General features: G+C 59.6%; 2 protein-coding genes across 11 annotated transcripts; both read right to left on the reverse strand.

The window, feature by feature from the left end:
- Nucleotides 1-1,778: 1,778 nt before the first annotated feature.
- Nucleotides 1,779-4,736, reverse strand: FAM174C (family with sequence similarity 174 member C). The gene is made up of 3 exons (XM_040240204.1): nt 4,324-4,736; nt 2,941-3,057; nt 1,779-2,149 (listed from the first exon to the last, which is right to left on the reverse strand). Coding segments are annotated over exons 1-3 (399 nt in total). The 5' UTR covers nt 4,605-4,736; the 3' UTR covers nt 1,779-2,148.
- A 154-nt stretch (nt 4,737-4,890) lies between these two features.
- On the reverse strand, nt 4,891-10,439 carry LOC120863705 (cold inducible RNA binding protein). 10 transcript variants are annotated; one of them, XM_040240200.1, is made up of 9 exons: nt 10,273-10,439; nt 9,078-9,186; nt 8,886-8,992; nt 8,654-8,792; nt 8,496-8,577; nt 8,344-8,411; nt 6,693-6,807; nt 5,949-6,082; nt 5,588-5,790 (listed from the first exon to the last, which is right to left on the reverse strand). In XM_040240200.1, the coding sequence occupies exons 2-9, from the start codon at nt 9,178-9,180 to the stop codon at nt 5,603-5,605; spliced, it is 936 nt and encodes a 311-aa protein (XP_040096134.1). In that variant the 5' UTR covers nt 9,181-9,186; nt 10,273-10,439; the 3' UTR covers nt 5,588-5,602. The 10 variants fall into 10 exon arrangements, 4 of the variants coding, with proteins under 4 accessions (XP_040096136.1, XP_040096134.1, XP_040096133.1 ...); XM_040240199.1 differs by having other exon boundaries at nt 5,588-5,793; XR_005721065.1 differs by having other exon boundaries at nt 5,652-5,793; nt 6,693-6,827.
- Between the last annotated feature and the right edge of the window lie 9,103 nt (nt 10,440-19,542).

Below are 19,542 nucleotides of genomic sequence, written 5' to 3' on the forward strand. Positions count from 1 at the left end.
CCTGTTAAAAGCGTGTCCCAGTGAGCCAGGCAGAGAGAGAGCCCGAGTGACAGAGAGGGACAGACGGAAACGGAGGGGGGCCGAGGGAGAGGCAGTGCAGATGGTGAGAGTCACCAATAGGGAGGTGAGCAAGGCTTCAGAATCAAATAGAGACACAGAGACAAAAAAGCAGAGATGCGTGGAAAGACCCACAGGGGGAACAGATGGGGAGAGAGCAGGGGGGTTGGGTTGGGGGATGTCATCTCAGTGCCTCCCTGGGACTGTGGCCTCAGTTCCTCAACCTTCCCTGGCTACTGGGGACCTGCTGGCAACTCTGTACAGGGCTCTCCCAAAGAATGGTAGTGGGCAGTCTGGGAAGACCTCCTGGAGGTGGCAGTAGTGCATCAGAAGGGGAAAAGGAATTGTGAACAGCCTTGGGGCATGATGGGAGATACTGCCAACAGAGAAGGAAGTCAACTGAGGGCCAAGGCAAAGGACCCCGGCTGGAGGGAGGGGGGACCAGCTGACTGTGACAGAGATGGTGTTTCTTCAGGAACCCAGGCTCAGACTGGGTGGGAAGGGTCAGCAGGTCTGAGGGAGACTGGCCAGAGGGACTGACGAGGCTTGAGTGGGCAGCATGCTCAGACCATCCCATGGTGGACACGGCAACAAGGTGGAGTTGAGGTGTGAGAAACAGGGTCCCAGCCGAACCTATTTCCCTACCTGTAAAAAGTTTGGCTCAGGCCACACCTGGGTAGACTGTGCAGCACAAGGCTGCCACCTGGTGGCAGCTCCCTCTGATGACAGCTCCTTCTAACATGGCCTCCATGCTTTCAGCCAGTGGCTTGAGGGTAACCTCCGGCTGGGCACAGAGCTACAGGCCAGCCACACTGGTCCTACTTTCCACAACCAAATTTATAGGGTGCAGGGGGGAATGGGCCAGAGCCAGACTCTGCCTAGAAACAAGGCCCACAGAGGAATTCATCAAGCCCATCACAAGAGATGGGAACCAAGGTACCACAGTGGGACTCAGGTGACTAGTATGGGCCTCCGATGGTCAAGATAGGGACTGAAACACCCCTATGGAGTCAGGTGCCAGGATGAATCCGAGATGATCAGGATGGGACTGAGGTACCCCTAAGGGGTTCAGGGGCCCAGAATGGGGATCAGTTGCCCTGATGGGACTCAGATGCCTGAAAGGGGTTCAAGTTCCAAATATGGGACTGAGGTGGCCAGGATGGGCACTGAGCCACACACTGTGGAATTCAGGTGTCCCCGAGGGACTTGGGAGGCCAGGACGGAGGCCTGAGTGCCAGCACAGATTGCCTGGGATGGGGGATCAGGTTCACCAGTGATTTCACTGGAGGCTGAAAGGAGAGAGACAGGGTGAGCACGGGGAGCCTTGGCTGGCTCCAGACCCGGATGCTGCAGCCTGGGGCTCTGTGAGAAACGACCCTGGAGTAGTAGTGTGTGGTGAGGCAGAGGACACTGCCCTTGAGGGGCCCCGGGCTGAAGTTGGCCTGGAAGGGGAGCCCTTAAGCAGTTTGGTGGAAGAACAGGAGTTCTCCTTTACTAAGCCTAGAGGTAACTAGTGGCAGGGTCTTCTTCCAGGCAGGTGGGGGCAGGTCTCCTGCATCTCTACCTCTCTTTTGTGGGATTCCCCATGGGACCCTCTGAATAGTTAGGGATGATCCAGATGGTCACAGGTGGGAAAACTGAGGCTGACATGGACCCAGATCTGCTGCCCCCTGCCCCACCTGTGAGCCAGGGCGCTGGGTCTGGCCTGCTGTGGAGTTGGGTACCGGCTACAAAAGCACTGCTGCCTTTATTGTCCCCACCCCAGAGAAACGGTGCCCCCAGACAGGACACCCAGCCTGCCCGCCTTCCAGGCCTCAGCCTGGGGCTGCCACATTCCCAGCAGGGAGGGTGACTGGTATAAGTCACATCATGGTCAGGGGCCTCAGAGTCCTGTGTAGTGCTGCCCCTCTGGCTTCCACCCGGTAACCTGGGCAGTCCTGTCTGCAGGGAGGGCTGAATTGGCTTCCAGTGGGCCGGGAGGGCCCCACACATGCTGTCTGGTCCAGGCGGGGTGTTCCAAGCACTGGGAGGGCCCCTGACTTTTGTCCTTCCCCCAGGGCCACTGGAAATGCTGCCTTCCTGAACCAAACATCTGAAAAGGAGGAGTAGAAGGTGGTGAGAAATGTGGGTGAGCCCACCCCGCTCTGCCCCCACCCAGCTGTGTTTGAGGCTGAGTGCTGAGCCCTCTAACATACCAGCCCCCGCCCCCAGCCTGCAGGCCTTGCCACCTCCCGACCTGGGGGCAAAGGGGTAGGTCCCCTAGCCAGGAAATGCAGACACCAGAGGGATTCACGGACCATACCCACGCCTCCCTCTGTGGGTGCGAGGGGGGCGGGAAAGTCAGAATTGTCCTACAGTCTCCAAGCTTCCGGGCCTGAGCCCACAACATGCTGGGATTAAAGGGGCCATCAATCCCGCTCAGGCAGTCGCTGGCCCTGAGCCCAGAGCCCCTGGGTCACCTCAGTTGTCAGCCCTCTCTCTGTCTCTGCTGCTCCCTGTGCCTGGGACACTCTTCTTAGGGCTGGGCGGTGGAGAGGCAGTCTCAGACCCATTCTCCAGCTTTGGTAGCACCTGGCAGGCATCCTCCAACTCTGACACTGATTTTGGCCTTCACCGTCAGGCGCAGAGGAAGTGCTCACCTACTCCAGCCATGCAGCTGGTTCCCATGTTATAGAAATGGGAAACTGAAACGGTGAGACAGGGACCTCAGATGAGGCCACGCAGCCTGTGACGGCAAAGCAGTGCTCACTCCAGGCCCACCCCTGCTGCTGGGTACTGACTACGCTGAGCACAGGCACAGGTGGTCCACCTGACTCTCTTCCTGCTTATCCCACCCCCCACCCACCCAAGGAGCCCCTGAAAGTGTGTAGAGTGCTACCCTACCATCTCAGGTTCCTTGTCTCAAAGACTGTCTCCTCGTCACTGTCCATCGAGGTCATCTCGGTGGGGTCCTCGGTGTTGGCCAGGAGCCCGTATCTCCTCCGCTGTGGCTTTTTCAATCTGAAAGCAGGCCCAGGCTCACTCAGTGACTCTCTCACCACCTCTCTGTGAAGCTGCTAACCCCCTGTCCAGCTTCCCACCTTTTCCCATAATCCTCCTCTACATGATTCCCAAAGCCTTGCAGTGTACTTTCCTGGCCTAATTGCATTTCTTCTCACAATGGTCACAACGATCAACAATTGCTCTTATGTCAATAACAAAAGGTGGACATCTCCTTTGGGAGGCCCCAGAGCTAGGACCCTTGGGGTGGGCGGGCGTGTGGATGTTGTTATCCTACTATACAAATAAGAAGACTGAGTCTGAGAGAAAGTATTAGGGTTTGCCAGAAACATCAAGTGGAGAGCTGTCTCAGACAGAAGCTCTGGCTCCTGACCACCACCAGGGAAACCGCGAGGTCTCTATGAGGCCTCTACGATGGATACAGCATGCACTGACTGACATGGAGACAAGCATTGTGCACCCACAGCAGTGTTCGAGGAAGACAGAAAATGCCCGTTGAGAGCGCCTGAACATGGTCAGCTCTGTGGGACACAGGCTCTCTGGAGATCAACCCCAGCTGTGCTTAGATCAACACCAGAGAGGACGCCAAATGCGAAGATCAGGGGCCCGAGGAGGGGGCAAAGGGCCTGCACCAGGCAGGGGGTATGCCTCGGGAAAACCAAAGTGAAAGAAAGTGAAGTCGTTTCAGTTGTGTCTGACTCTTTGCGACCCCATGGACTGTAACCTGCCAGGCTCCTCTGTCCAAGGGATTCTCCAGGCAAGAATACTGTAGTGGGTTGCCTTTCCCTTCTCCAGGGGATCTTCCCAACCCGGGGATCGAACCCAGGCCTCCCGTATTGCAGGCGGGAAAAGAGGGTCCTCAACTCTTGGGGGAGCATGGCCAGCCCTGGACTGAAGCAGGCTCCGGTCTGGCACCGGAGCGTCTGCCGGGCTGTGAGCGTCAACCACAGCGAACGATGCGGCCAGCCCCGGCTCGCAGACGCAAATTGGACTGGTGGCCGCGACGCTCGTCGCCAGGCTGGCGGAGCCGCATAGGGTTCCGGAGACTCCCGGTGCCCTACGCAACCCACAACCTCCCGCCTCCGCGGCTCCCTCTGGAAAACTAACTACCACGCAAACTTCAGAAAAATAGCGCATCACGTGACTTTCTTACCGCACCCACCCACGTGACGCTGGAGCACTGGGCTTCAGCCGCCAAAGCACGTGGGGCGCGAGGCGCGCGAGGATTGGCTGCGCCCAGGCGGCGGCGGGGTGCGCCTGACGCACCTGAATGCCCGGATGAGGAAGTAGAGCGCGGCTAGGATGATGAGGCCCGTGACCACGTAGAACGAGCGCAGCAGCGGCGAGCCCGGCGAGCCCAGTGGCCCCGGGTGTGTGGTGTTGTGCGGTGCACCCGGCTGGCTCCCGTTCGTCACGACAGGCGGCGGCGGCGACAGCGACAGCGTGGCTTGTGGAGACGGGGGCGTGTCTTCGGCTCCGTACAGCAGCGGCGGCAGCAAGAGCGCCGACAGCAGCAGGAGCCGCCGCGGCAGCAAGCGCGGCCCCATGGCCCGGCGGAAACGCTAGTTGCGCCCCGCCCCCTTTTAGGGACTGTCATTCAATGGCGCGGGGCAGTGTCAGCCAATGGGATTCAGGGGCTGGCCTCGTAGCCGGAAACGCCTAGCCACGCCCCCGGCCGTTCACCTCACTTCACCCGGGCCCCTAAGTTTCCCCGCGTCCCGAGCCCGCCGGCTCCTCGCTCAGCCTGCCCCCGAGGGCTGAGCCTCAGTCCTGTCCCCCGACAGCAGCGTGAGCACCGCGGCAGCTCCGCCCGTCACGCCGGGGGCGGGTTATCGGGAACACCCACCAGTGTCAGGGACTTTGATGCGAAGGCAGATGCGACCGAACCTGGCGGGCCTCCCTCCCACCTGGGCCCTGGGAACACTTGCTTCCCCACCCAACTCGCCCTGGGCTACGGTGATACCTGCACTGTAGCACACTGGGCCTGATCCTCCCGTGGAGGAGACATTCAGGCCCCAAACCTGCACATCCTGCCTTTGGGGGCGGGGGGACCAGAAGAAACCAAACACATCCCGTGGGAGAGGCGGGGGTTAAGCCAGTGACCTGGACCTTACAGGCCCACACCCTGCTCGGAGTTGACATAACCAGCCCAGAACCCGAGGCAGTGGAACCAGGGCTCAACCCTAAGGTTCTGCACCCCAAGACCGGGGCAGAAAGCAAGCAGCTTGGGAGCAAGGCCAGCCTCATGGGCTGCAAAGATGAAAATGCCCAGGGTCACTGCCAAGACCTCAGCCTGGGCTCTGGAAGAGATGCCTGTCCCCCTGGGATAGGGGGCCCAAGGGACTACCTTCTCTTCTGCTCAGGCTGGCCACACCCCCTCAGACCCTGAGAGAACAGTCCCAGGGGAACTGCCCCAAAAGGCAATGAGCTGCCAAGCTGGTCTTCCTGGTTTGATTCCAGCTCATGCCCACAAGGGAGGCCGAAAAAGGTTTTGTCCAGTGGACTCTCCACCATGCCCCTTCCATCTGGACCACCCCATGCAGGATCAGTGTCCGCCCTCCACACCACGCCCCAAACGAGACTCAAGATTTGTGGGTGGACACACCATCCCTTTATTCAAATGTGACTTCCACGCTTTCTTGTCACATCGCCGGTGAGGACACACCGCCGTGCCACAGGCCTGTCCTCCTGGAACACCTTGAACCCTGTGCCCCAACCTTGTCAGTAAAACATCTGCTGGAAAGACAGGAAGGGATTGGGGGGAGCACAAGGGCTACTCCGGCAGGAGGCGAAGATGCTGTCCCCAATGGATCACACTGCCAGGAGGGGAGAACCCACTGCAAGGGCCTGGGCCAAAGGGCCACATGCCTCCCGCCCCAGGAAGCACTTACAGGCGACGGGCTGCGAGGGCAGGCATCCGTGCCTCTGGCTCGATCCTGGGTAGAGTCCCTCCTGGGACAGGGACCCCAGGTCAACACTGTTCTCAGGCCACACTTCCTCCAGGTCACACTGACTTCCATTCAACCTGCCAAAGCAAACGAGTGTTAGCCCTTACCCCCTGGCAGAGCTGAGCTCCCCTCCCTGCCTCCCCCAGAACAATCCACAGCTCCTGGGAGGGTCTCAAGCTAGTCATCGGGGCCAACCTGAGGCCCCGCCATGGGCAGGCCTGAGCCTTTCAGATGGGCCAGGCTACCTTCCACTCTTAAGCAGAGCCAGCCACCCACTTGGGACGGAGCTGCTTAGAAAACGGCACAAGCTCTCGGAAAAATGTCATGGCAACAGCAGACACCATAGAGAACTAGTTAGGAATGCGACTTAAAGAGGTCTAGAAAAGACAGTCAATTGATGAACAAAAAATTCCAAAAGGCAGGGCGTTTGGTGGTCTCCAATCCTACTAGCCAGTGGAACCTACTGGTTAAGCTCAACTGCCCAGGCTGCTCACCTGGCTGCAGGTGGGGAAGGGCAAATGGCAGGGGCCTACCTTTGGTTCCACCTTGTTTTTATTTAAAAAAAAAAAAAAAGGGAAAAAAAAATAGAAAAGCAAAAAAGTCAAAGGAACATTCCCCGAGTAATATGGCTTTACTTTCATATGAGCGCCCGAGAGAAGAGGAATGCGGACGAGCAAAAGGAGTTACCTCGGTGACAGGACTATCTCCACATATGAGCTAGCCCAGGGAGCGGCTTGCGTCTCAGAGGGTTCTGTTGGGCGCACAACACTTCTGTCCTCCGAGGGGCTGCAGCTTCCATAGGCTAGCAGAGAATGCTCAGAACTTGTAAAGCAACAGGAGAGCTAGCTAATGAGCCAGTCAGTCTGTGGTCACCCAGGGACACTGTCTGCATCCGCTCGCTCTCTGGCCTGATTCTAGATTAAGGGGCTCAGGGTCAGCGTTGGGCGCCCCCATGTCCACTGTCCCTGCTAGGCTGCCCGCCCATCGAGCCCTCCAGCTGCCATGGCCAGAAGAATCCCGGGGCTGCCCTGCAGTCCAAGAGCCCACTCCCGTCACCCACCTGCTTGCCTGAGTGGGGGCAGTCAGTGGTCACAGGGGCCCAGCCAGCATCACTGGCTCTACCTTCCTCCTCTAGCTCTGGGAGCTGTAGGCAGGATGGCAGCCCTAGTCCTCTAGCTGCCAGCTCTGCTCTACTCTGCCTGCCTCAAGCTGGCAGCAGGACGAGTGTGGTGCGATCAAAGGGAGATGCTCAAAGCGAGGTTCATTCAGACAGTCTTTTAATCAGCTTCGTGAAGCCAAAGAAAACGGCATACAAGGATTCCTCAACCACTTCAAATACAACAGTGATGGCATATGTGTATGACTTCCGGTAAAAAAGGACAATATAAACACACATTGTCAAGAACCTCTTGGGGACTGTGGGTCGCCCAGGACAGGTGGGCAGCCCGGGCACCTCCACTGCCTCCTGCACAGTCTGACCACGCTACACTCAGAAATGTTACACCAAGTTGGAAAAAAGCCACAGCTTGCTCAGCTTCCGACAAAGAGAGCGATCCAGAGTTCGATCGTTCAACCTCAAAAAAAGAGCAACCTCACGGGGTTTACCCCGCTGAAAAGAAACGAAAATAGCAACACAACCAAAAACAAAAACAAAACCCTCACAACCCCCAGTTATTTTCTAAAAAATCTCTTGGCTAGTGGTAAAAAGGTTAAAAGTAAAACCGGAAGTGCATTTCAAAACGATTTAAAAACCCTTAAAAACAGAATAATGCACTTCCTTAAAAAGCAAAGGGCAGCAGTGAGGCCATCTGGGGGTCAGAAGCAGTCAGGCTGTGTTTGACAAGATCAGAACCAACAAGACTACAGAAGTGGACACAAGGAGGCGTGGTCACTACACACTAACGATGCAGCGGCGCTCCCCAAATCCTTAAACACACAGCCATTGGAAGGACGATCTCGAGCAGGAAGGATTTTTACTCGTTGTGTGTAGCTGAGGACAAGAAGCAGGCACAGTGTAAAGGCGCGGAAGCAGACGGCAAGAGGCAGCAGTCCACGCCTGGCCCGGCCCTGGGGGCCCAGCCCTGCAGCCTCAGGAGCAACCAACCCCCCCACAGCCGAGGGTGGCGGTGGCCCACACGCACGGACGCTGCCTGCCCACTCTGCTCGGAGGCCCTGGATCTCCCTTTTCTCCTTGGTCAGAAGTGGCCGCTGGCACCGAGACCCGAGAGGGCAGTCTTGTCCCTTATAGGGTCAGCAGAATAACCAGCTCTGATCGAGGATGGCAGAGCGCACCAAGGCGCACTGAACTCCCACCACCAGCCCTTGGAGCACCACTTACCATAACTGTCATAGCTATCTCTGTAGGACCCGCCAGAGCTCCGGTCGTACCCGCCACCCTGACTCCGGCTGCAGGAAGGACATAGATGGGCATGAAGGGCACCTCAGGGGGTTTCCACCAGCCCGCACCCTCTGCAGGACCGATGCCCCCACCTGCTGTAGTAGTCTCTGGAGCCTCCATAGCCCCCACTCCTGGACTCGAACCTGCTCCCCCCATAGCCGCGGTCCCCACCTCCTACAGAGGGCACAGGAGGAAAAGTGTGAGCTCCTGCAGCAATGCCCCCCACCTCATCCCCGCAGGTGGCACTCACCTCTGGAGAAACCACGGCCCCGGCCCCGGCCCCCACGGAAGAAGCCCCGGCCTCCAGCAGAACCACCTCGGTATCCACGGGATCGGTTATCAGATGACTTGCCTGCCTGGTCCACCCGGATCTGCCGCCCATCCACAGACTGGAGACCAAGAGTGAACACAGTAAGTTTCTGCACCTCCCACCCTAGGTCTGCAGCCCAGACCCTCCGGACCCCAAAGTGGCCACCCCTCACCTTCCCATTCATAGCCATCATGGCGTCCTTGGCATCGTCGATGTTTTCAAAGGTGACAAACCCAAAGCCCCTGGATCGCTGGGTCTCCCTGTCTTTCACGACCACCACTGTGCAGTAGAGAGGTCTAAGGTCAGGACCCCGCCCTCCCTGTATGCAGCCCTGCTTAGCCACCTCCTCTGGCACCAGTCTCACCTTCAGATATCTGTCCATACTTTGAGAAGACCTGCTCCAGTGACTGCTCATTGGTGTCAAAACTCAGCCCTCCGACGAAAAGCTTGCCCTCATCTGATGCCATGCTGGCCTGAGGCAAACACCATTGAAATACTCTGAGGTCCTGCAGGGGCTTCCAAACTCACCCCTCCCTATTTTACTTTATACAAGTAACATATGCTCACGGGGGAAACCGTGAGAAATTATTTTGCTGCCCTTTAACCGTCCCAAGCCCACACCCAGTACTTCATCTCAAACAAGCCCTTAATTCCTTTATCACTTCGGGCCCCTTGTCTCTACTCTGTGCGTGGGCCAAGTCCACCCCTCTCAGTCAATACTTGGGAGCTCCGAGAGCTGGGTACACACCGCGGTTCTGCAGCGCTCCTCAGTGCTACTTGACCATGGGGCCCCGAAACTCCAGCCCGGTTGACAGCCTCAAAGGTCTAACATTGGACCCTAAAAGAGGGCATCGACCACCACTGCCATGGGCTGAGTGCACCCTGGCTTCCGCACTTTGCAAACATCGGAGGATTAAGTCCTAACCAGACCATCATGGCAAAGTGCTCGGTCCACTGGAGGGTACTGTGCAGGGAGTGGCAGGGGACGCGGGGGGCCTGCGCTGGGATGCCAACGCAGGGCGGGATTGTGGGGCGGTGCTTAGATTGACCCTTTATGGGACACAGGCTTCCGCTGAGGGGCCAGTAACAGGCCAGAAGGCGACCTGCAGCCGCGAAACTAGGACCCAAACAAGCCGCGGGAAGCACCGGGGCTGTGCTGCCCTCGCAGAACGCCAATAAGAAAGCGAGGAGGAGCCCTGGCCCGGCCACGCCCAACATGCGCATGCGCCCCCGCGCGTGTCCTGCGCCATTCCATCCGGGCATCGGCGCTCCCGCCATTTCGATAGGCACTGTCTCCGCTCGCGGCCGCCATTTTACGGAGATGTCACGCTCGCGGCAGGCCTGGCCCACAGGGAATGCCGTCCGGCCACGACTCTACCCGGTCTACGCTGCCCCTCGCCGCTGGCGGGGCAGACTCCACCCGCCTCCACCCACCAGGGGGTGCCCGCCCTGGCACCGCCTCCGCCCAAGGGCGTGCCGCCGCCGCCCCGCCTCGTCCAGCTAGCCGCAGGCCGCCCGCCGCCCCGGGCCCGTGGAGCCGGTGCCGCCAGGGCCCTCACCACTGAGTTGGGCAGGTCCCTGGCGCAGGCGGGAAGACAGAACAGCGAAACGACTCGAGCCTCCTAACGCGCGAGTGAGGAGGGGGGCGCTGTGCGCCTGGCCTTATATACTTCGCCCCTAGGCCCCGCCCCTGAGCTCTCCTCCCCGCACTGCACCGGCCAATCCCAGGCCCTGGAGACCGTGGCTGTGCCTCATATTCATGATTGGGGGGCCGGGCCTGTAGCGGTCCCGCCCCTTCCCGCGCGTGGGCGGTGGGCACAGAGACGCGCTGGTCCGCAGCCCCCAGCCCGTGAGTTGGGGGCGGGGCAGGCTCGCGGCGGGGCGGAGGGGACCTACTTCCGCATGCCCGCCCCCTGGCCTGTGGCGAGAACAAAGGGCCTCTGGCGGATGCTGCTAGAGCATTTCCTGGGAACCTTCTGGGGGTGGCTGAAACCCCTAGTTTTGCGGTGCTCCAGCAATTACCGACTAACCAACCTCACTTGCTGCTGCTACTGCTAAGTCGCTTCAGTCGTGTCCGACTCTATGCGACCCCATAGACGGCAGCCCACCAGCCTCCGCCGTCCATGGATTTTCCAGGCAAGAGTACTGGAGTGGGGTGCCATTGCCTTCTCCGCAACCTCACTTAGGTCCCCAGAGTCAGCCGAGATCCAGTTCTCTAGACACCCCACCTTAATCTGAACCCCGGCATCAGTCCTTATAAACTTGCCAACCTAACGGACAACCCAGAACTCCTAGAACCTCAACTCTCATGAATACACCACTTAATGTGGTCAGCCCCAAAGCCCGCCCAAACCCTAACACTGAGACAGCTCCATTTATGTGGACCCCAGTATTCTCCACGACCCCAATTCTTCCTGCTTCCCAACTTTGTTTCCTTACAAATGCCAGACTGCATCCACACCTAATTCCCACCCCAACCCTGACTTCACCAGGTCTGGTAGGTGGCACCCATACCCCACAGTCAGCCGGCCAGACATTTTTGTGCATCCCAGCTCTAGATTGCAGGCTGACCTTAACTTGGGCTCTCAAACCCACAGAGCTGGGCTCTGTGCTCAGCTCTGGAGTCACCACTGCACCCCAATATTCAGCTCAGCCCTCAACTTCACTGTGTGCTCTAGTCCCCTCCCCTCTCCTCAAAGCACACTGTTTTGCACACCTAGAACCCACTCACTGCCCATGCCAGGGGCGTGCCACTTGGTTCCTCCCCATGAATCTTTATCCTGTCTGGGGGTTGCGAGACCTCTGCTATTGCAGAGATATTCACCCCCAAGCCTGTTCCCAGTTTCTCTTCTTGTGGTCACCCCTTTGCCCCTGCCCAGGCCTTGGCACACACAACCTTCTGTGGCCCTGGACCCTTCCATGGGGTGCAAGAAGCTAGTGCAGACCCCTGCCTCCCCAGACCAGAGGCCCAAGGTAATACTCCTGGGCTCCAGATGGTCTTCAAAGGCAGACATTCTGCTAAAAGTTAGAAGGATTTGAGGGACTTCCCTGCTGGTCCAGTGGTTAGGACTCCCCACTTCTTATGCAAGGAGTGCAGGTTCAATGCTTGGTCTGAGAACTAGGATCCCAGTGCAGTTCAGTTCAGTTCAGTCGCTCAGTCGTGTCCGACTCTTTGCGACCCCATGAATCGCAGCATGCCAGGCCTCCCTGTCCATCACCATCTCCTGGAGTTCACTCAGACTCACGTCCATCAAGTCCGTGATGCCATCCAGCCATCTCATCCTCGGTCATCCCCTTCTCCTCCTGCCCCCCCAATCCCTCTCAGCATCAGAGTCTTTTCCAATGAGTCAACTCTTTGCATGAGGTGGCCAAAGTACTGGAGTTTCAGCTCCAGCATCATTCCCTCCAAATAAATCCCAGGGCTGATCTCCTTCAGAATGGACTGGTTGGATCTCCTTGCAGTCCAAGGGACTCTCAAGAGTCTTCTCCAACACCACAGTTCAAAAGCATCAATTCTTCGGCGCTCAGCCCTCTTCACAGTCCAACTCTCACATTCATACATGACCACAGGAAAAAACATAGTCTTGACTAGACGGACCTTAGTCGGCAAAGTAATGTCTCTGCTTTTGAATATACTATCTAGGTTGGTCATAACTTTTCTTCCAAGGAGTAAGCTGCTCTCCTCTTTCACTTTCATCAAGAGGCTCTTTAGCTCCTCTTCACTTTCTGCCATAAGGGTGGTGTCATCTGCATATCTGAGGTTATTGATATTTCTCCCGGCAATCTTGATTCCAGCTTGTGTTTCTTCCAGTCCAGCGTTTCTCATGATGTATATGCCCCAAATTGAGGTTAAAAAAAAAAAAAGGGAATCTGAGAAGAGAGAGCTCACACACATACCAGGCAAGCTCCAGTCTTCCTCAAGCCCCACACTCGGTCCCACACTCAGGTGGGTCTAGCTGACACAGTAGGGCCGGGGGCATGGACACTGTCTCCTGTGACAAGGTCGCTGGGACACCTCCCAGGCTCAGGCAGTAGTTCATGACTCCTGGCAGCCGTCTCTCTGCACCTCGTCCCCCACACCACAGCCCCCACCATACAACTGTCAGCAGCAGCAGGAGCTGCTGCGTCAGCCACTCACGCAGGGAGGTTATTAAAAGGAGCAGAGGGACTCATCGCTCAGCTCCCCCTCCCGCCGCGCCCAAGGTGGGGCCGGAGGGCCGGGCATGCCCAGCCGGAGAGTAATCCCCACCTCCACCGTCGTTCTGATCTGCTCCTCCAGCAAAGTCAGGTCGGCGGCTCCTGGCCCCAGCCAAGGCGACGGGGGCCCCGGAGTCACAGGGGACCCTCATCACTCTTTGCCCCCCGCCCCCACTCTTCTGTCGTTCCTAATCTGCCTTCTCCTGGTTTTATGAAGTACCTTGGTTCATTCATTTTTCCACCAGCAGTTATTCAGCGTGTACTTACTACGAGGCTGTTGCTTGGTACAGGGCTGAGTAAGTACCCACGACTGTCCTGGGTTCCCATCGCAGTGTGGACCTATACCTGTGGATACCTGTCCTCAGGTGCGCCTGCCCCGGGCACAGTGTGGGAAGTGTGTGCGTGCGTCTCAGGTGTGATACCTGTATCCGTACCTGGTTGCCGGCGTGTCTCGTGACTCAGTGTGTAACAAGGACTACTTGTCCCCGTGAGCGGCGGGGTGGGAAGGGTGGTCGCAGGGGGCTAGGACCACGTTCCTCCCTGCCTCGGCCCTGCTCCACGTTCTCCCCGAGGACACAAGGCGGCGCTGCGGCCTCGCTGTCAGCCTGGCCCGGGGCTCCCGGGCCCGCCTCGCGGTCCAGCCGACTGCCACGAGCACTGGCGTTGGGGGGCGGGTTCCCGTCCCGCCCTCAGCCCCCCCACCCCACTCCTCCGCCCGAGCGCTTGGGGTGGTCGGGGAGAGAGGGATTAAAATAGCCTTGGGCGGGGCCGAAGCTGCTATTCGTGGCCGAGATGCGCGGCTTGCCGCCTGCCCGGCGGGACTGGGATTAGGCCGAAGGTCTACTGCGCACTCACAAAACGCCCCTCCACAGGCGCCCGGCGAAGACCACCCGGCTTCCTCGGGGCAGGGCACCTCACCCACTTGCCTTGCCACGGAGACGGGGGCGTGGCTGCTGCACTCCCGCACCGAACCCCCAGGCCTCCCCGCTGGGTCGGGCCCGCCGGACGCCGGGTCCTCCCCCGACCCCGGCTAATGACCGGGCGGGAGGCGGTAATGAGCGTCTGGGCTCTGGTCGGGCGTGGCCGGGATGAAAGGCGCGTGGAGAGGGAGAGACCCCGGGGCCGCGTAATTACCGCCCCCTCCCGGTCGACCAGGCGGGGGCCGGGCCGGTGCACCTGGCTGGCGGCCGCCCGGCGGGGGCGCGGAAATGGGACGGTCCAGGCAGAAACTCCAGCCTGCCAGCCTGGCCCAGATCCCTGGGGCCCAGAGCTAGGGAGGGAGAAGTGGGGACTGGATGAATGTGTATGTTGCCAGGTGTGGTGCACATGTGTGCCTCTGGGCAGGGTACCCGTGGGTGCAGAGATGGAGAAACAGGATCTGAGGACCATGCCTGTGTGAGCATGAAAGTGGCACTGTGTGCCCGTGCACATGGGTGTGGAAGTGTGTGCACAGAACTCACATGTATGTGTATGTACAAAGTGGCATGGAGGTGTGTGCATGTATGTGCACACATGGAAACATTCTGCATGGTCATTTTCTATGTGCAAGAACAAGGGTTGTGCACGGACCCCAAAGTATGTGCAAAACCAGGATGTGGAATCAGTCCAGAAGGGCTGGGTGTGCGTGACTCAGGGGACCAGAACTCCCAGATCATATGTGCCCATGGCTGGTGGCGTGTCGTGACTCATGATCCTGGGGTGGGCACATGCCATGTGCTGTGTCAGCAGCAACCAGGACCTCTAGGGCAGAGGAGGGTAACAGGAAGGAGGCCAGAAGCCCGGAAGAAGAGGTTAACTGCCCACCATTTCCCACCTGCATGCGTAGGGGGCACATGTGAGATCCCCTAGGAAGCCCAGGTGGCTGCCCACAGTGAGTACAGGAGAGTCAGTTGACTGCAGCCTGGCTTCTGTTTCCCTCCTGTTCCTAGGAGGGGGCTTCCTGGTGGAGGGGTTTGTGGCGGGCACCTGGGTGGAGCTCCCTGTGATTCATGGCCCAGGAATGTGATGGCTGCCTCTCTTCTGCTCCTCATCCCAGGAATACAAAGGTCAGACAGCTCCTGGACCATGCTAGTAACTACAACTCCCACCAACTGCAGGCAGACTGTGAAGGGACCCAGGGGACACCTGGAGGCCCACAGCAATACATGTATTCATGCATGAGACATATCAAGTGTGTGTGAAATGCAGGCCCGGTGCAGCCACTGCATGCTCATAGAAACCCCAAAGCTTCCCTGAGTAGGGATGCTGGGGAGGCAACCCCCTGGGTTTCTGAGACTGGGGGCTGTGTGGTCCACAGCCCCACTGCAGAGGCAGGAGGAGCTGTCCCACTGAAGCCTGCTGGACTCCTTTGACCTTAGCCCTATATACAGGTTCACTTACAGACACGCAAAGGGGCCAAAGGACCCCTGACTGGGGCTGTTGAGTCTCCACGGCAACATTGAGTGGCAACCAGGGAGAGAGCCTGCCCTCCTGGGTTAGCTGCCAAGGGCTCAGGAAAGACACCTCTGTGACCTGTGTGTCCAGGCAGACGTACATAGCAGCCTCCACATCCCCGCCCCCACACCCAAGCTGGCAGACACAGGTACCCACAGGACTTGTCCTGCCTGCCGCCCATCCCCATCCCTCCTTCAAGGGTCAGCGACTGCCTGGGCGCCCAACTGTGAGGGCAGGCAGCGTCTGGGGTGCCTCAGCTGAGAATGGGTGCAACAGCAGCACTTCCCTGGGTCAGCAAGGGTCATAGCGAGGCAACCAGGCCTCACCCTGGAGTGGCTCCTAGGGCCGTTTTTCTCTTCTTACTCTGGGTCTTAGGCTGCTCAGGGAGTGGTCCGCCGTGCAGGATGAAGCCCCACTTTTTTTGAGGGTGCACCTACACTCCTGCACCTGCCCACCCCAGTGGCCGCTTTGCTCAGCTGGGCCTGCAGGAGGAAGGGCGCGTAGGCAGTGTCTGTGGCTGGGGCGCCCCGGCTTTGAGTGCCGCCTCCGCTGAGCAGCGTCTCTGAGGGTCTCAGTTTGGGCTGCCTGATGTGACCTTCAATGCTGCGGTTTTTGTCAAAGAGGTCCTGGCCCTGGGTGAGAGCGGATTCTGAGGGTCACACAGTTGACTGAGGTTGTGGTACCCAGAAGTGTAGGTTGGGGCGGGTTTGGGACTGTGGGGGGCGTTGCGTATGGGGGTCCCTGTGCTGCAGGCGAGATGAGCCTCTCCCGTGGACTGCAGAGCGGGTGCAGCAGGCGTGTGGGACTGAGAGGCAGGTTGGTCTGGGTCTGGTGGCAGTAAGGGGCCCTGCGTGGGTGTCCGGAGTTGGGCTGATTCTCCGTGAGGCCCGTGGGTAGCGTTCGGGGTGTGGGTTGTGTGCAGGGGAGATGTAGCCAGTCGTCTCCGGCCGTCTCCACCTGCGGGCGCGCGACCTCCTTCCCCCAACCCCGACCTCCTCCCCCCAACCCCGTGGGGCCGGCCCAGCCCACATTCCAGAGTTGTTAGGGGGTGCCCTCTCCAGTCCCCCGCCGGCTCCCGACCTTTGACTTCAGCTCAAGCCTACCCGCAGCATCTCCGGAACCCACCACTGCAGCAGCAGGCTCCAGGGAGGGGCGGCGAGGCGGGGGCGGAGGCTGGAATGTACTCCGGGGGTGAGGGAGGAGGCCCCCAAGAGGGGGAGGAAGCGGGGGAGGCGTCGAGAGGAGGAGCCGGTGAGGCCGAGACTGGACGAAAATAGAGGGACAGCGGAGAGATGGAGACTCCGACAGAAATACGGACAGACCCAGAAACCAAGAAAGGCGAAAAGAAAGGGAAACAGGAAGACACAGGAAAGGAGAACTCAAAGAGAGGGGGGAGGGGCACACGTGGGTGAGGGGAACCGAGGCAGCAGGCCAGGGCTGGGGGCCATCTCCAGTCGGGAAAGGGCCCCAGGTGACAGCGGCCCCGCCCACACCTGCGAGCTGGGCGGCTCACCTGTCCTGAGTGACACCGGAGGCTCCTTGTCCTCTGCCCTGCCCGGTGGGGGCGGCCGTGGGTGGGGCTGGAGGGGAGACTCCTGAGTTGAGTCCTAGCACCCTTGGCTGTAGCTTGGCAACTCCCATTCCCAAGGTGCCTGGAGAGGAGGGCGTTCCCGCCAGGCCTGGGCGGGGGTGGCTGTGCTGGGGCACACGCCCGGTGCTGGGGGTGCTGGCGCTGGCCCCAGCGGGGCACCACTCACCTCCCCAGGGACCTGGCTTCTCCCAGCCTTTCTCCCAAGCCACCTCAATGCCGCGTCCTTTGGCATTTCAAAACCGTGCAGCTAGCCCCAATTACCCATTTGGCCACGCGCAGGGGACTCTGGCCTTGAACAAAAAGACGTGACACCAGTGACCTTCTCTTGCCCGCCCACAGCTGCCTCATCACCCTAGAAGCACGGCCCATCTGTGAGCCAGCACCTGGATCCAAGCCTGTCTGGACTTCACACCTTGGCAGCCACACCTGTCCACACCTCCAGTGCCAACCCCCATCTAAGTGTAGGGGCTCTCTGTCCGCCCCAGCTAGCCCCAGGGGTAACCTCGGACCAGAGGTTTTGGCTCACACCCTCCCCACCTGGCAAAGGCCACCCTGTTCATACTGATTGCTGCCTTCTCTTAGTGGACTACTGGTCACAGCAAAACTGAGGCATAGCCAGGCATCGATGAGGTCTTCCTGCCGCCATGACCCCTCCTGGGTCCCCAACCTCAGAACTCCCTGCAGCCCCTTTGCCAGACATCGCACTGTGAACCAAAGGCCCCCTTCAGACAATGCCTCATCTGTCCCTTCGCAGGCTTGTCTAAACATAGCGTCCAGACCAGACACCTTCTGGGATGTTCTGGCCTCTGCTCCTTCCATCTGCTCCTCCTCCTTGGGGTCCCCATCTCATCGCCCCCAAGCCAGAGTTGAGGAATCATTCCTGTCGGGTCCTTGCCGTCGCCTTTTGTTTTAGGTCCCCCAAACTGACTTTCAGATGTTTCCCAAATGCACCCGCATTCACCTCTTCAGACATCTGCGCACGCCGTGCCACCAACATGGGGCACCATTTCCCTCTTCCTGTAGTTGGCAAACTCCTATTCTTTTGGCAGAGCCTCAGCCCAACTGCCCTTCTCCCGCTCCCCGCCCTGCGCTCCCCTAGCCCGGAGCTCGCGCACACAAGGTCCTGGGGAAGAGGCAACAAACAATGGCCGGGCTTGAAAGGCGGGTGCACGCGATCGCGCCCGTGCGGGGGTCCACGTGCGGCACCCTCAAGTTCGCCCCCTCTTCCGTCTCAGAGCTGCAACGGTCGTCAGACCCCTTGGCGCGCCTCCCGCCCCCAAATTGCGGACGTGCGGCCAGAGGGAAAAGGAGGTGGGGGGGGGGGGCGCACGCCCCCGCGCCGCGCCTGCGCACTCGGCCTGGCCACGCCGCAGTCCCGCCTCCGGGCAGCAATCCCGCGCGGCTATTGGTGCGAGCAGACCGGCGATGAGGTGGCCACCAATGAGGCGTCCCAAGAGTAGGCGGGGCCTGAGCCTTTCAATGCTAGGACGGGGGCGGGCGGGGCACCAGCCCCACAGTGACGTCAGGCCCGGTTCGCGGCGCGTTGCCATGGAAGCCGCGTTTCCATCCATGCGGGCTTCCGGGGGCCGCCCCCTCCCATTCAACTTTTTCCTCCCTGGGAGGAGGGGTTGGTTGGTGCAGGGCCGTCCCCGCCTCCTGTGATTCCGCAGCCCCTGCCTACACTGGGCCTCAATTTACCTTTCTGTGCTACCCACGCCCACGTGGCCTGACCCGCCGCCTTTCAGGTCGCTGCACCCCTTCGGCTGGGCACCTCTCCCTCCTCGCCCCAGTCGCAGGCGTGTGCGTTTCAGGCCCGCACAGCGGGAAGGGACCAAGGGCCACCGCACCAACCCAGGGTGGGGTTCTAGGATTCCCGGGTATGGCTGTGACCCTCGGACCGCAGGGCTGGGCGCCAGACAGCGCCCTGAGGAGTACCCAGCAGTAGACCAAGTGCCCCCCGCCCTGCACCGTGCAGACACAACTGTGATTCAGCAGGTGCCTTGATCTGCACCCTCCTTCCTTATCCCCCACCCAGGCCTGCAGTGGCCAGCTGGCTCACAGCCCTAACCTCCGGGGGGCCGGCTGCGTGGGCAGGGTTTTCGACCTTAACTGTCCCATTCCCACCTCTACCTTGTGGTTCTCCGAACCAGAGGGGAAGTTTGCGCTTTTGACCTTAAGATCTGAAGGGATAAGGTGGACCCGGGGATATTACCTTCCCGGCCTGGTTGTGCGATGATTTGGGGGTGACTGGGTGGCAGGAGGGGCAGAAGGGCCTTAGCAAGTACTCCCAGGACACTCCTGGACTGCACCTGTTCCCTTCCCCCTGGGTGGGGCTCCTGGAACTGGGGCTTAGGAGGGCTGGGTCTTGGTACAGGAAATGAGCCTAGGGACGGTGTTCACTAATTTAACAAACACCGCCAGTGCTCTGGACCAAAGAGTATTTCTCTTTGGGCCTGGGTTTTCTCATCTACCAAGTGGGAGGATAATTAGTTCTCTTAGGTGACTGTGCTAAGTGAGGAAATACATGTAAAACGACCTTCAGTATATTATGGTGTCTCTGTCCAGCCCCAAAGTGGATGAAGGTGGGACTTGCCACCTGGCCTGGCTC

This window comes from Oryx dammah, unplaced genomic scaffold (assembly GCF_014754425.2).
Source record: "Oryx dammah isolate SB20612 unplaced genomic scaffold, SCBI_Odam_1.1 HiC_scaffold_5, whole genome shotgun sequence".
NCBI classification, from domain to species: domain Eukaryota; kingdom Metazoa; phylum Chordata; class Mammalia; order Artiodactyla; family Bovidae; genus Oryx; species Oryx dammah.